Source organism: Penaeus monodon, chromosome 3 (assembly GCF_015228065.2).
Source record: "Penaeus monodon isolate SGIC_2016 chromosome 3, NSTDA_Pmon_1, whole genome shotgun sequence".
NCBI lineage: Eukaryota > Metazoa > Arthropoda > Malacostraca > Decapoda > Penaeidae > Penaeus > Penaeus monodon.
The window spans coordinates 50,656,696-50,674,195 of record NC_051388.1 but is presented as its reverse complement, the minus strand read 5'-3'; the positions used below and the strand labels follow the sequence as shown (position 1 = coordinate 50,674,195).

Genomic DNA, 17,500 nt, shown 5'->3' with positions numbered 1-17,500 from the left:
ACTGCACAGGAAATAAAAGTGAATGCCACATTAACTATTTCATAAGCATTGGGATGCCTTTCTATTGAAGCTTATTTTTTTTCTTGGCAAAAAAAAAATGGTTAGATTTGTTAAAACTATTTTTGTTTATTTAATATTAACATGTGTATTTAAGGCTAGTTAAGATAGAGGAATGGGCCAACAGCAGAAGTTGATAGCTAAATTGGCTTCTAAGTGAGATAGATCTAATTATGAACAGTGTGTTGTCTTCAATGATTCACCATTTTCCCTTCATATATGTCTCATTATATCAAAGAAAATTGTTATGAATTCTGCTGTATATTCTGGGAAGTATTTCATATTTTTATTATATTTTTATTATTATTTTTTATTTATTTATTATTATTTTTTTTAATGCATATTATATTATTTTATGTGTTTTAGGTGATCTTCAGTGTTCAGTTCTGCCACTGTTGTCTGGAAATGATGTAGCTGTAATAAATATATCGACATCAGCCCAGCTCTGCTTCAGGATGTCAGAGGTAAGGCCCTACGTACTTTTATTATCTTACAAAATCATGTTTCAAGTTCCTTTCCCTTCGTTTGAAATCTGTTTGTTCATCCTTTGAGACAACAATTGGGACAAGAAGTAGAAAACACCCCATACATATTAGGGGTCTGTTGAATTGAATTATATGGGCTCATGGCTAGGTACATGATCCAATAGAATAGATATATGAGAGATATAGAAACAGGAAAAATGGATAAATGAAGCATCACCTGTGACTGACCCATGTGTGATAGATCTAATTATGAGCAGCTTGCTGTCTTCAGTGATACATCACTTCCCCTCCATATATGTCTTGGAAAGGCACATAAAAAAGTTGATATTGATTTACTAAGTCTCATATGTGAGAGATGGAGGAAGAGACTGTGATTCAGGGCCCACTGATTCAGGACCATCAGCAACTGGAAGGGTAATGCATCAGCCCACTGATTTTTTTCTCCCTACATGATAGATACAGAGAAATGGATATGACACTCCTTTGTGAGTCAGAAGGGTATTTCAGAATGTTCATATCCCAAACTGATGGCTCCTTTCATGAGGCTTGTGAACTACCTAAAATTCCCTGACTTCAAAAAGATGTTTAGTCTACAACTTATTACTCTATTTCCAAGTCATATGCAAGTATATGAGAGTTGTAGGTGATGGGTGACTCCTTCCCACTCACCAGAACAGTGGAGAATAAAGTTGTTACTAAATGAACATTCCTATGCTGCATGACTTGGATTTTAGTAGGTTCTCATTTTGTAGCAGGCTGAAAGTGTGAGAGTCCAGAGTACTTTCTAGCACCTGTTTATTCCATAGACCTAGCCACTAAGGCAAGGCCAAGGTTTTGAAGTAAGGTTCAAGTATGTTGAACTGAAGACTCACGGATATTTTATACCCAGAGTGTCCTATACCATTTTCATATATTCCTTGGGGATTTGCCACCCGTTACTAACCTCCCTGGCTGGAGTCTCTAGTAACAGGTGGAATGGAGAGTGGGTAGGGGCATGTTGGATGTTTTTAGTTCGAAATAGGCTAGGTAGGCTCTGCAATGGACTGTCAAATGCACCTCCACTAATGACACCATATGTTAAGAGTTGAGGCTGAATGAAGGCACTGAGCCAAGTAAAGAAAAGCCAAGACAATTTCCTCTTTCTTTTGCACCTCAGAGATCATACTGAGATGCAACTTCTCCCTGGTCTCTTTTATCTCAAGCCTGGCCTCGCAGACATGACTCCTACCAGCCTAATATGCACAGAGACATGTATGATGATGACTACCAAATGAAGACATTCCTACCAGAAAAAGGCCACTGATTACTGAATAGGGCATCTGTGATGTTTAGGAAAATATACCTGTTACCTGTTGTCCTCAAGTGCCAAATGAGATGGAAAAATAAATTCACATATAGGATTATGCCCATATGATATTGAAGAAAATTAAAAATGTTTTGGAGACCTTTGTCGGCTTGACCTCCACGTGTTGATGCACTTCTTAAATATAAGAATTCACATTTTCTCTACATGGGACATGAAGGAGTGAGTTGTTCTTGGAGGGTGTGAGGAAATTCATGTAAGATTCAACTTCTGATTCTTGTGTTTCCTAGACTGTAGCATAAAGTTCAGGAATCATAACAGGATCTTGGAAGTCTTCTGGGATTGAATGATAGTGTATTAACTCCATGAGTACCCAATATGATAGAGAAAACATTCCCAGCTTGCAGGCCAGTGGACTATAAGACCTGGTCTGCTGGTATGATGCCTCAGTTAGTAAATGGTGGCATGAGAAGAAAACCTTCCCAGGGTCCTGAGCATGTAGATAAACTGTATCAGTGTTACCTACTATGAGTTAGAGGCCACTTCAGACTGTAGAGAGGCTGAGGAGATTCCACCAATGCATTTGGCTGATCCACCAAGGCACTGCACACGTTGGCCACTAACAGTAGATTTTGGTCACAGAAAGCAGTGGATGGCCCTGCAATTAGTAAATTGCCAACATAGTTCAATTGTAAAAATCTCCTGGAAAAAGCCTCTGAGGATGCCAGATATCTCTCTCCTCTCACTATTCTGCAGTGTGGTTGTCCACAGGATCAGTAGGGATTATGATATTCTATTTATCTCTTCAACCCTGTATTATATACTGAGACCTCTTGTATCATCCCACATGAGCAGCCAGTGACCCAGAGCCTTGACTCCCATTGATAGGAGCCAGTTACTTGCCAGTCTGCACATAGATGGCAACCATACATCCTCTGAAGGTGGTGAAGACAGAGGCCAGTCACACTCCTAATCTAGTAGTGGAGCCAATGCATGACAGTACTGCTTTCACAGGGATAACCATCAACAAGGACATTCAGATGAGGATTATGTGTAGGTGATGGAGGAGTGCAGTGGTCAGGGGGAGTTGATCTATGGGATGGTAAGGATACTGAGTAAGATGCAAATGGCAAGTGTTTTGATTTTTTTTCCCCTAAAATTTCTCATCCATTTTATGGTTACTCTTTCTAAATAGTAGAAAAAATATACCACTATTTTGTACAGGCTTGATTTGCTTAAGGGGAAGAAGTATGCAGAAATTCTCAAAATTTTATCTGTCTACAGCTAAAGGCATGGCTTCTTATTTTACATCTTCAGTAACTCCGTCATAAGTTTGCATGGTATACAATGTGTTATATTACTTTATTTCTGGGTGGGTGGGTGGGTGGGTTTATGCATATATATATATATATATATATATATATATATATATAATATATAGATATATGATATATATAGATATATCTATATATATATATAATATACACACATATTATATATATATAATATATATATAAATATATATATATATAATATATATATATATAATATATATAGTATATTATATAATATATATATATATATATATATATATAATATATATATATATATATATATATATATATATATATATTATATATATATATATATATATATATATCATATATACTATATATATATATATATATATATATATATTGTGTATATTTGTTTGTTTATTATATATATATATATATATATATATTATATATTTTAATATATATATATATATATTTTTTATATATTATATATATAATACCTTAATATATAATATTATATATATATATATATTAGTTATATATATATAATATAATAATTATTGTGGTTACTCATATATATATATCTTATATATATATATATATATATATTAATATTATATATATTATATTTATACTAATTATCTATATATATATTTATTATATATATATATATCTTTTATTTATATCTATATATTAATATATATATTTTATATATATCTTATATTATATATTATATATATATAGATATTTTAATATATATATAATATATATATATATATATATATATATAAGATGCATTTATATATTATGTATTATAATCTTAGTATATATATATCTATATATATATATTATTTTCATATATTGTATATATATCTATCTTATATATTATATATATATTATATATATATATATATATATCTATCTATTATTATTATTATTATTTTGTTTTATTTTTTTTTATCTTTTTTTTTTTTTTTTCTTTTTTTATATTTGTTTTTGTCTATATTTTCTTTTTTTTTTTTTTATTTTTTATGTATATTCTATTTATTTTTTTTTTTTTTTTTAATTCTATTTTTTTATTATTTTTTTTTATCTTTATTTCTTCTCCCTTATATTTTTATTCTATTATATTTATTTATCTATTATTTTTTTTATCTCCCCCTTCCTTTTTTTTTTTCTATTTTTTTTTTTTTTTTTTTCCCCTTCTTTTTCCCTCTCTCTCTCTCTCTTTTTTTTTTTCCCTTTTTTCCCCCCCTTTTTTCTCTCTTTTCTTTTTCCCCCCTTTTTTCTCCTTCCCCTCTCTCTTTTCCTCTTTTTCCTCTCTCTCCCTTTCCCCCCCCCTTTCCCCTTCCTCCCCTTTTTCCTTTCTTCTCTCTCTTTTTCCTCTTCTTTCTTCTTTTCTCTCTCTTTCTCTTCTGCCCCTTTCTCTCTTCTTTTTCTTTTCCCTCTCCTCTTCTTCTCTTGCCCTCTCTCTTTTTTTTTTTCTTTTTCCCTTTTTCTCTCTCTCTTCTCTCTCTCTCTCTCTCTCTCTCTTCCTTTCTCTCTTATCTCTCTTCTTTCTCTTTCTCTCCTTTCTCTCCTTCTCTTTTTTTCTTTCTCTTCTCTTTTTCTTCTTTCTTTTCTCTTTTTCCCCTATCTCTCTCTCCTCTCTCTTTTCTTCTCTTTTCTTCTTCCCCCCCCCTCTCTTTTTCTCTTTTCTCTCTCTATCTTCTCTCTCTCTCTTCTCTCCTCTCTCTCTCTTCTCTCCCCTCCCTCTCTCTCTCTCTCTTTCTCTCTCATCTTATCTCTTCCCTCCCCTCGTTTTTTTCTCTCCTCTCTTTTTCTCTTTTTCTTATTCTCTCTCTCTCTCTATCTTTCCTTCTTATCTCTTTTTCTTCTTCTTTCTCTCTTTTTTCCTCTCTCTCTCTCTCTATTTTTCTTCTCTCTCTCTCTCTCTCTTTATCTCTCTTTTTCTTTCTTCTATTTTTCTCTTTCTCTTCTATCTTTTCCTCTCTCTTTTCTCTCTCTCTTCTTCTCTCTTCTCTTTTCTCTTTTTTCTTTCTCTCTCTCTTTTTATTATTTTTTTTTTTATTTTTTTTTTTTTTTTTTTTCTTTTTTTTTTTTTTTTTTCCCCCCCTTTTTTCTTTTTTTTTTTTTTTTTTTTTTTTTTTTTTTTTCTTTTTTTTTTTTTTTTTTTTCTTTTTTTTTTTTTTTTTTTTTACCCTTTCTTTTCTTTTTTTTTTTTTTTTCCCCTTTTTTTTAAATTTTTTTTTTTTCCCCCCTTTTGTTTGTGTTTTTTTTTGTTTTTAAGAAAATTGAATGGAACCCCTTCCATTTTTTTTTTTTTTTCCTTTTTTTGGGAAATTAAAAAAAAAAGGGGAAAAGGGCCCATTATTTTTAAATATTTTCGGTTTTATACCCTTTTTTAATTAGAAAAAATTCCCTAGTTTTTTAAAGGGGGTTTAGTAAATCCCCCGTGATATTGTTTCTTTTGTTTTTTTTAATTTTACAAGAAAAACAAAGATAACTGTAAAAAAAACCCGGGTTTTTTTTTTTCATTTTTTTTTTTTTTTTTTTTGGGTTTTTTTGCCCAGTTTTTTTGTTTGAGGAGGGGTTTTTTTTCCCCCACCATTTTTTGGGGAAATTTTTTAAAAAAATTTTTTTCTTTTTTCTTATTTAAAGTTTCTTGGGGGGCCCTTTTATGGGATTACATTTAGAAACAAAAATTGTTTATTGTGAAAAAAATTTTGGAAATTTTTGCCTCAAAAATTTTTTTAAATTTTTTTTCCCGGGATTCAAAAAGGGAAAAATTTTTTTAATCTATCATATATTTAACCTTTTAATTGAAAAAAAAGTTTTATTTAAAAATTTTTTAAATTATCATTTATTTTATAAATTCAATATTTTCCCCTTTAATAAAAAAAAAGGGCTATATTAATTTTTAAATTACCCCGTTTTTAAGAAAAAAAAGGTTTTAACCAAATTTTTTTTTTTTCCATTAAAAGTCCTCCCCCGAGAGATAAAAAACCCTTTCAATTTTGCAAAACATTTTTAAAAAATAAAGGGAAGAGGGAGATAGAAAAATAGGGAGAGAGAGTGAACCAGCAAGACATAGTGTGTGTGTGTGTGTGTGTGTGTGTGCGTGTGCGTGTGCATGTGCGTGTGTGTGTGTGTGTGTGTGTGTGTGCGTGCGCATGTGAGAGAGAGAGAGAGAGAGAGAGAGAGAGAGAGAGAGAGAGAGAGAGAGAGAGAGAGAGAGAGACAGACAGACAGACAGAGAGCTCACAGACCACACAAACTATGTGCAACAGCTATTCCAATATTGCCACATGTAACAATAAGGATGTAGCCTGTGTAGTTATAATATTATCTCTAGGTTCATCATCAGTATGAAGATGGGGTGCCAGTGATTACTTTTGGTATCATCAGTCTCCTACATAGTCTTGGATATGGTTCCTCATGCCTTTTTGATACATAGCCTCTAATGTTGTAAGCAGGTGGTTTATTAGTACAGCATTGTGTGTCAGTTGTCCTTGCCTTAGGTAATAGTAATTATGTGAGATATGACACATGTCATGCTTTGCCTTTCTGTTGTGAACATATTTCTTAATTATGACAGAATTTGTGCACATCTATTCCAGACATTTGAATGTGCACCAGGCTTTCACATTAGATCTCTACAGATGCTTCTCAGTATAGAAAATCTTTCATGAAGAATATTTATCTATGGGTGTCTAGTTCTCTAAGGAGGACAAGTTTGGAACATTTAAAGCTTAATTGATTGGCAGTGCATATATGTAATGTATTTTTTTTTTGTGAGACATAGTCTGTAATGTTGTAAGCGGGTGGTTTATTAATACAGTGTTGTGTGTCAGTTGTCCTTGCCAAGAGATAATAGTAATTATGTGAGATAAGACACATGTCATGCATTGCCTTTTTTGTTGTGGACATATTTCTTAATTATGTGTCACTTCAATTTCCCTATTCTTTTAGGATTTATTGCATATATACAAATTGTTATGGGATTCCTGAAATCTTTTATTTATTTATTTCTCTTGCAGTTGTTTATCCTTTTAATTTAATATCTTCTTTGCCTGTTGGATGGTTAGGGCATAGTTTTTAATTTTATTTAAGGTATATTGCTTCATGGAATAAGTTGTGTACTGTGAGTTTCCTAGGGAGCAGATATATTACCATGTTAAGTTTGGTCCACTGACATTTTCTTCATTCCCCTCCCTTCTTTTATACTTGCTCTGTCAGGCCTTTGCTTCATACTGGATTTAACTTTTGACTCCATAATGGAACAAGTGAGGGGATAAGTGAGGTGTGAGACTAGCAAGAGTTTTGTGAGTGGATTAAGTGTCTCCACCATTGTAAGAATGACTTATTATGCAGATTCAGCTACATAGTTATTCAAGTATATGAATTTGTGCACATCCATTCCAGACGTGTGAATGTGCACCAGGCTTTCACATTAGATCTCTACAGATGCTTCTCAGTATAGAAAATCTTTCATGAAGAATATTTATTTATGGGTGTCTAGTTCTCTAAGAAGGACAAGTTTGGAACACTTAAATCTTATTTGATTGGCAGTGAATATATGTACTGTAGTTTTTTTGTGAACTTTGTTACACTGAGATGGCTTTCCCAAGTGCTCAGCCACCAAGGAGTCAATTAGTAGGCCCAACATGACCTCACCTGATTTCTCCTCTTTTTTAATACTATAAATATCAATATCAATATTATCATTATTGGCTTTTTGATTATTATGATGTCTTTAACAATATTATCAGCAATGAAAGATAAATGTTGTAGTTTTTTTTATAAAGATCAAGATAAAGGGTAAATAGATGAGATAGATAGGATTAGTAATTGACTCTTTGGTGGCTAACTGCTTATGGAACCATCTATGTGTAAATTCAATTAGTAAACTGAAATCACAATGGACATGTCATTTGTCATGACAACCTGCAGAGAGGGTCTATGCAGTGGCCCTAATTTCTTAATAAGATATTATATGCTTTTATGCTATTATACTGGTGTTTGAATATATTAGTTTTCAACATCTACTTTTTATCTTCATATTCTTCAGTAAACTTTTCATGCTTTCTATTCATATCCACTTATAATCAAGATATTTTTGTTACTCTCTCTGAAAGTCCAGTACCATGCTGCTTTTGCACATGTTGATAATGTTATGGCTTTAATGCAATATTTTACAGGTATGAAACATTTTCAACCTCCAGTATATATTTTGACATTAACCAAATGGACTTTTTTAAATATGTTTTTTAGTTATAGGAAACAAAAACTAAGAGGGAGAGGTAGAAAGTTCATTAAAAAGGGAAAGAAAATTACACTTCTTTGATCTTCTGTGATTTTTATCTGATAAGTATTTTTCTTCAGGACTTTGTGCCACCAGAACAACCTCCTAGCAGCCCACAGCCAATTGAGTATTTCCCTTTCTTCGACAACACATACTTGGCAGTAGCAGCATCTTTAAATGGTGGCAATGTCCTGGCAGCATTTGTGAGAACTGTACAGCAGTGGAGTCTTGAGTTAGGTTTCCAAGTTCCACAATGTAAGTGAGTTTGCCTATTATAATAGAGGAAATGAGATGAAATGTTATACTAGAGACAAATACATTTTGAAAAAGTGTAAATTAGATTATAATGGTTTTAGAAATGAGATTGACTCTTCATGCTCTTTCTATCATTTACAGCAAAGATTTGGCAGAGAATTCTAGCCCTTGGTGCAGAGCCTCAGAGTCAGTCTTCATTAGTAGTTGAACCTACAATATTTGGGGAACGTCATTCACCACAAGAGAATGCTATGGTGTCAAATATAGATTTAGGAAACATATCACTAGGGAAAGTGACAAGAGGACTATGCAAAGGAGTCATCACAAATATACACAGGTAAGTCACTAGTTTATAAAGAATTTATGTACTGACACCATACAGGGACATTGACAGTTCTGTAGATAATACCCATTTACTTACATGCTTTATGATTGTTTTCAGTCATAATGGTTTCTCTGCCCATGGCAGCAATTTGGTCTTCAGATGCATATTCTATTTCCTTCTCCAGCTTGCCCAATCATTCTCTTGGCCTCTCTACAACCCATACTTGATTCCAAAGTTACTTAGATCATTTTCATAGGAATACAATTATGTATAAACTGATTAAAGCATTGTTATTGCGACCCATCCTGCTCAGTACTTTGTTTCTAGCTTCTCCAGATTTAATTTTTCTATCATCATCACCACATGATTCAAAGGAGACTTTGATTGCCAGAGGATGTGACTGCTGAATTGTAAACCTCAGTATAATGATAGACCTTGTTTAAAACTGTTATGGTGAGACCCCTCTTAGATGGCCCTCCCCCCTTTCTGTGGGATTGCAGTTAGTTATTAAGGGGTGCAGCTTGTTAAAGAAGTTAAGAATTTATTCAGGGAACTTTAATCTTTAACCCTTTCCTGATGGGTCACACGTACAAGCGTCATTACATACTGCTTAGTCTGCGGGGTATGGCTGTACAGGCGACATGCCAGAGTGCATGGAGCGGGAAGTTCTGCTAAGTGTAGTGGACTTCTGCACTCAGTGTCTGAGTTTAAGACTCAGAGATTTATGATACCTGTTGGCATTGGGTTAAGCCTTCATCATTCCTGGAAGAGGCTGACACAGGTGCCAGACAACAAATTGGATCCAGGTGACAGGGATCTTATGAAAAAATTTGGCTGGGGGTGGGCGATATTTCCATCCTTAATAAAGGGTGGAGTGAACCATTCGTGAGCTATGTCAAGGAGAGTGCTGGCTCTAAGGAAGGCACTTGTCCACACCTATTCCTGCCTGATGTTGCCTGTGGGTGTATTATGGGAAGGTGAATAATATGAAACTATGAAAAAAAAATAAGAACACGAATAGCACAATGTTACTTATTGATACTACAGTTGCACACACAGTGTAATTTACCTGGAGAGATAATTTGGAGTATACTCAACAAAAACAGTCCACTGTATTCTTAATATAGCATAAAAAATGACAAATATAGAACCTCAGAAAATTGTAAAACAGCTGAAACATGTCTCCAGGATAAAAGCTTATAGCATTTGCAAAGAGGAGGGAGAGAGTCTTGTCACCACACATAAGTGTTTGTGTGTTCGTGTGGCCTACAAGCCACACACCTGGGAGAGTTTCCACACAAGTAAACCTATGCCCAGATTTTAATCCAAATGCCAAGGCGAGGCACCCAGACCCAACAGGTTAATTATGATTGCTGCAGTGTTAGAGCAATTTTAAAGTAGTGTAGGAGGAGTGGTGTAGTGTTGGATCAGTGATAGAAGAGCAGTGTAGTGTTATGGGTGGGGGAAGTGCTAGAAAAGTAGTGTAGTGTTGGCAGATTCCAAGGGCAGTAGATGGACTTGAGTGACTATGGATTTATTAAGCAAGTAAAATTATTTAGAAATCATATTACCAATCACTATAATCATTAAAAGATGAGCTAGAATTATATTTTTATGTATTAGATAGAATAACATGTTCAAGGAGACCAATTCCACAAGAAGAGGGGTAGAAAACATTTATTTCTTTTTGTGTGTGTGTTTTTTTTTTTTTTTTTTTTTTTTTTTTTTTTTTTTTTTTTTTAACATTATGTTGTATCAACCACTTTTTCACATAAAAAATCAAATGGCAGACTCAGGACATGATATTTGAAATGAGAAAATAAACCAAGTGTCAGTAAGGGTGGCATTCATATAAATGCCATGCCCACTAACTTAGTGATTGTGTTAGCACTTTGGTGGTTAGTCACCAAGGACTCAATTCTTAGTCCTACCTGTTTACTGTTTTCCTTTATTTTTTTTTTGCTATTAGTATTGTTGATAACACTATGATAATTATTATGTTAGTGATAGCAATAACAGTGGTAATATTAATGTATATATTAATATATTAATACATACACATGCAACACAAACACATACACACACCCACAACACAACACACACCACACAACACACCACACACACACACACCCCACACACAACACACCCCACACACACACACACACACACACACACACCCCCACACACACACACACACAAAACCACACCGCACCACACACACAAAACACACACACAACACACACAGCACACCACACCACACACACATAACCCCACACACACACAACACAACACAACACACACCAACCCACACACACACACACACACACACACACAACACAAAACACCACACCCACACACAACACACACACACACATAAACACACACACTACACACACACACAACACAACACACACCACACAACAACACACACAACACACAAAACCCCCACACACCCCAACATACACACACACACAACACATAAAAAACACACCACACACCACCAAACACACACACACCCCAACACACACACACACACACACACACACACAACACACACCCCACACACACACACACACACACCACCACACACACACCACACACCCACATACACACACACAAGCCATGAGCATATAAACAAATTTTTGTTTCATCTTGCAAGTATAGCATATGAAGATAATAAAATAATTTTAAGAGCCTTTTCTGCTCTATTTTTTTCCTCACTACAATACTTTGCAGCATGAGCCACGATCCTACTCGAGAAACGAATCACAAAACATATGAACAGCCTACAAGAAACCTATACGCACAAAAACTGGGAAAGCATATACTGCCAGTGTCTCTGGACTCCCGAGGTGATGCTGCGTATGGGTCTGCTTTGGCAGCCATTAATTCCAAAGCACCCTGAAGATAGTTATTTAGAATTGCTAAGAGTTAAGATTTGAAATCTTACTTGCAAGTATATTGCCTACTGCACAATATTTCTGAAGTGAGAAATATGAATTGTTATAGAGAGACATGAATATTGAAATCTGTTATAATTTCTTAAATTGTTATTATCTTGTTTCACAGATTTTATGCCTTGTAAAGTACATACTGTTCTTCATTTTTGTTACAAAACTTTTGTGTGCGTGCGTGCGTGCGTGCGTGCGTGGGTGTGTGTGTGTGTGTGTGTGTGTGTGTGTGTTTATGCATGTGCATGTGAATATATGCATGTACATTCATTTATGCCCATATATTATATAAAAGTGAATAAAGGTAATGAAAAATACATTAGCAATAAGCCAGAGGCCCTTCGATTTTCAGTCACTGTTAGAGTTTACAAGTATCTTTACATGTGTTATTAGAGGATTTTAAGTTTTTGTTTCATCATATGAAATGCCAGAAAAGGTTTCTGCAGCATTTGATGTATTAAAGTATCATACAGCACTGATGCAGAAGGGTGGGTACCTAATAATATGATGATCTTGCATATATACCTCTGATAGGAATGTCAGCTGATCTGTAGCATGTTATTCTCTGATAATGAATGGGATTGGAAATTCTCTTTTTTACTGCACATGAATGCTTTGATGTATTTGATGATGTGTTTATCAGTCTCTCATTCAGCAGGATAGAACTTCAGTAAACCATCTTCAGTGCATATCAAACATTGCTATGTTATTTTATATTCATGATGTTTTCAGAGTAGCATACAGTGACCCAAAGGCCACTTAGAGAGATGTTTTATTGTCATGTATTTGTAGATTTCTTTTCCCCAATATCCATTAGAATATAATTCTTCATGGCTATTACTCTCCATCCACTAATATCCAGTTAGTACTCCAGTTAGACTTTATGTAATATATCTTTGATGAGCTTCATTAATTTATTAAATCACAACTTTGTCCTTATTTAGCATTGAATAGAACTTTAGTTCACTGTAGACTATAAGAAAAGTATATTTTGCTGTAGAAACAAACTGCAATACAGCACATCTTAGAGTGCAGTCTTAGTGAAAGATGCACAATTTCCAATGATAGTGATGTGCTCATGTATAGATTCTTCTTTACTTTTGTCTTCATCTTTGTCTTCCTTTCCTTAGCTACTAGTCAGTGCTGTAGATATAATATTATTCATAGTAAAGACATAAATGTTGACTAGTTGATGCTAAGAGTGCTTATATATAATCTCCAGTGATTTTGTTTTATTTATCTAATTTTAAATGCATAGATGGCTCCACAAATGTTTTGTCATTATGTCATAATAATATTAGTAATAGTTACATTAATAACAGGCAGAATATTTATAGAAGAAAAACCTTTTCCCCAGAAAATTCAAGGAATGGGATATACATATGAGGTCAAATAGGCCCTGCCATTGACTTTTTGGCGACTAAGTGCTTGTGGAGCCATCTGTGTATAATAAAAAGGATAAAAGAGCTATAGTGGAGAGTACTTGTATATAAGCATACCTGGCATTTGCAGGTGAAGCAAGTAGGATACCTGGAGAAGTGAACATTATTTCAGTAAAGTATTATGTTACAGAAAAAAATGCTCAATTAAGTTGCTTTATACGTTCTTTAGTTCATTGTATTTTATTAATTAGCTGTAGCATCATATTATTTCTATGGTACTAAACTTGCAATATCTCCAGATTGCTGTATAGGGCTGCATAGGAACTAGAGTCCCAAATATTGAATAAATGACTTGCATGCAAAGCTTTGGAAAATATATACTGGGGACTTAGTGTATCGTCAATAAATATAATCAAGCATAGTGTTGTTGGGGATTTCTTTTTCCTGTGTTACAAATACAAGAATATATACACAGTGCATCATTATGATTGAATGAAAGTCACCAAGTAGTAAATAATAGTTTTTCAAAAACATAACCTGCTATCAAATTGAGTTTTAATTTCAGATTAGGTTTAACAAATAATTTTTAAAAATAAACCAAGGGAGAGTCGGTTGGATGAATGAATGTTGAGTTGAGACTAGTTCTGAATGCACCTTCATCTCAAGTATTACCAAGTTACATAGCTGGACATTTGTGGACCTAGGGGTATTTAACCCAAATCTGACGGACATGGCATGTAAGTACATGCCACGTCCACTGTGAGTTTACTTTATTAATTGTTTTCTACTCCAATCCCTTCCCGTTGTTGTCGGGGGGGGAGAGGGCTTATGAGGCAAGGACTGGGACCCAATACTGGGGATCTCCCCTACCTTGGGCATCAGTCTTTTTCCCCTCCTGCTTTTTCATTTGTTTCTTCTCCAACCCCTTCTACTATCCACTTCCTAAGGTGTGAGAGCCATGCAGAAAGGATGAAAGGCTGACTTTGTGCCAGTCCTTTAAGGCCTGAGGGAGCCATAGGCATGGTATTCCCGTTTTAGTTGTCTAGCTTGTCTTACTCCTCAAGAGGTGGACTGTTTCTCTCCCCAACATACTCTAGGCTTACCATGGCCAATAATGAAGATGTTATACCCTTGTTAGGGGAAATGAGGCTTCCCCTTCATCAAATAGCCCCACCAACTCAAACTCTCCTGGTTCCCCGACCCAAGGCTCTCCTTTGACCACGACTCTGAACACTGCTACTACAACCTCCCTCCTCAATGCCTACTAATACATTATCCACCCACGTCAACACTCAAGCTCCAGGAGACATTTAAGCTTCATCACCTCTACCCCCCACAACCTTCTTCATCAATCACCCCATCCTCCCTTATTACTATTTTACAGCCTTATTGTCCACCTCTCCATAATAATACCTCCCTCAACACTACTCCCTCTTGGACACGTCCCCGTCCTTCTAGCACCCCCATATCTACAAATATCTTAAATAATCTATTTAGCCTGGCCAAATGGGACTGATCTTTTGTGACCCCCCCCCCCCCCACAGCTCTTTACTCTGACAATATTCTTCTCTGCCAGCAATGTCTCCAAAAAGAAGTAGGCAAAATCTTATTCTGTAGCCAACCCGATCATTCTTGTCTTGTCACAGTTACATCTGAAAACCAACCTAATAGCATTATATAGTTCCTGCCTGACCATATCAACCTCCTCCCTGGCAGTGTCAAAATTGTTGGTGTTTAGGACATCCTGCCAAACATTGCTGTTCCATAGCCAGATGCCCAACCTGGTCATAATCGATCAAACTGTTCTGTACAGTCATGCACATGTGCCAACTGTGGAGGCCCCCATAGTGTATTTTATGGGGGCTGCCCCCACCTACAAGTTTGAGTCTGAGGTGGCAACTCTCAGATTCAGACTTGGTCTCATTCTGTGTGAAGCCAGACAGGAAGCTTGTCGATGAGGTTTTTCTCTTACTCCCTACTCCAGTAATGTCGCTTGCTCTGCCCCTCCCCCTCCCTCCCAAGACGTTCCTACACCCTTCTCTATACCTATCCCTCCTACATCTTACTTCCCCACTTCTACCTCCTACCTTCCCCAGTCAAATTCTTTTGCCATTCTAAACCCAGACACTCCAGTCTCTACTTCAGCCCCAACACTTTCCCTTCTCCCTCCCCCACTACCTGCAGCAGACAGACTAAACATTCCACCCCTTCTTCTCAGACCATACACTCACCTCCACCTACCTTTGCTTCTACTCCTCAGATACCAGTCTCCTCTCCCCCCTCCCTCATAAGAAAACCTTTGTCTCACAAAACTCCTAACCAACTCCTTTACAGAAACTCTTGAAGATATTCAAAATTATCTACTCGAGTCCCAAACTGACTCTGAAACACCTCATCCACTTTCAAATTCCACAACTCCCGCTCCCTCCACACTCAAAGTGACTTCTGATATCCATCCTCCTCCTACTCATATTCCCCTTACACCCCTTCCTCCTACTCCCTCTCAACACAGCCCATCCCCCCACGACCCATCCCCCTAGCTCCAGCTCCACCTACATTAATCCTCCCTCCATCCCCTCTATCCCCTCCACTCCCTCCTGGGTACACACATGAATCCCTCATGCCACAACTATGCCCTTCTCCTGATCCTCCACCTCTTGATACAAGACCACCTTCCCCCTCTCATTCCTTATCTCACCCCCTAGTTCCTTCCCTTTCAAATTCTCCAACACGCACTGTAACCGTTATCACTCAGATCATAGCTCTCCTACACTGGAATATTTGCAGTTTCCGTTCTCATAGACCTGACCTTCGTCATATCCTTTCTTCTTATAACCCATCCATCATTTGCCTTTTCTTACACATCCTCCTACACCAATCCCCAAATACCATTTTGTCTCTTCTTCACACTGTCTCGTCTATACTTATCCATCAGAAAACACCTTACGTCATACCTCCCTTCCAGTTACCGCTACAAACGAGGCACCCCTAATCAACTATCAGCGCTTATCTCCTTTAAAAGAGCATCCGCCTGTCTTTGTTGTACAGTCAGGAACAGTAAAACAAATAGATGGTGAAATTATGTTTCCTCAGCTACATCTACACGTATCTCAACTGTTTGGCGCCGGATCTGTAAACTATCAGGCACCCACCCCACCCAGCCCCCGTCCTCCATATTCGAGATACTCTCATCTCTGATCCTCTCCAAGTTGCTAATGAACTAGGTGACTATTTCAGCCAGATCAGTAGTGGTTCTCACCTTTCTCCTCACTTCTCTTATATTAAGACCATCAGGGAACGCACCTCCATCATCATGCTGCCTTAGTCATACCGCAACACTCAGGAAGGTCCTGACGGTATTCACTACCGTATGCTCCAACACCTTCCATCTTCCTCTCAATCCTTTCTATTAACTATTTTCAACCACATATGGACCTCAGGAAATTTTCCTTCTCATTGGCGAGAAGCTCTTATCCTCCCCTTCTAGAAACCCAATAAATCGGGTACCTTTCCTCAAGATTACCGCCCCATCGCTCTAACTAGCTGTTTTTTCAAACTACTAGAGCAAATGGTTAACTTCCACTTAATGTGGTATCTTGAATCTCACAATCTTCTTTCTCTTTCACAGTTTGTTTCCGCCGTGCCCGAAGTACAGATGACCCTCTTGCTCATTTCGAGACATATAATACATCTGCATTTACACGCCATGAATCCGTATTAGCCATATTCTTGGACCTAGAAAAAGCCGATGTTACTACACGGCGGTACCATATTCTCCAAAAATTATCCTCCTAAGCATACGTGGAAACATAGTCCATCCTATCCAAACTCACTTTCCAGCTCAAAACTGCCTCATTGCCTCAGTATCATTGCCTCAGTTCGATCTTGAAAACCAGTCAACAGGTAGGATGCCTGAGGTAAGTGAGTGGGTGAAAATTGATTGAAGGATAGGAGCAAGGGCAGGGGCGCAGGACTTCAGTATTAAGGCATTGATTTGGTCTTGTCTCGTGGCTTTGTTAGTCTACTGTTGTCAGCGGCTTCAGGATGCCGTTTAGTCGAGACTGGAGGGTAAGGGCCATTTGGTATTGTCGTATTGACGTCTTCGTCTGTGAAAACGGATTGGAAGTGTGTGGAGTAAG

The 17,500-nt window shown here is 36.2% G+C and overlaps 1 protein-coding gene across 2 annotated transcripts in view; it reads left to right on the top strand.

The window, feature by feature from the left end:
* Nucleotides 1–13,787, top strand: part of LOC119596586 (sedoheptulokinase-like) — a 67,547-nt gene extending 53,760 nt beyond the window's left edge. The window contains exons 7-10 of one of the 2 annotated variants that reach the window (XM_037945901.1): nt 424–521; nt 8,529–8,703; nt 8,845–9,040; nt 11,765–13,787. In XM_037945901.1, the coding sequence (XP_037801829.1) occupies nt 424–521; nt 8,529–8,703; nt 8,845–9,040; nt 11,765–11,933 (638 nt within the window). In that variant the 3' untranslated portion in view covers nt 11,934–13,787. The remainder of the gene's footprint in view (nt 1–423; nt 522–8,528; nt 8,704–8,844; nt 9,041–11,764) is intronic. The other variant, XM_037945910.1, reaches the window with a different exon arrangement.
* The last annotated feature ends 3,713 nt before the right edge of the window (nt 13,788–17,500 follow it).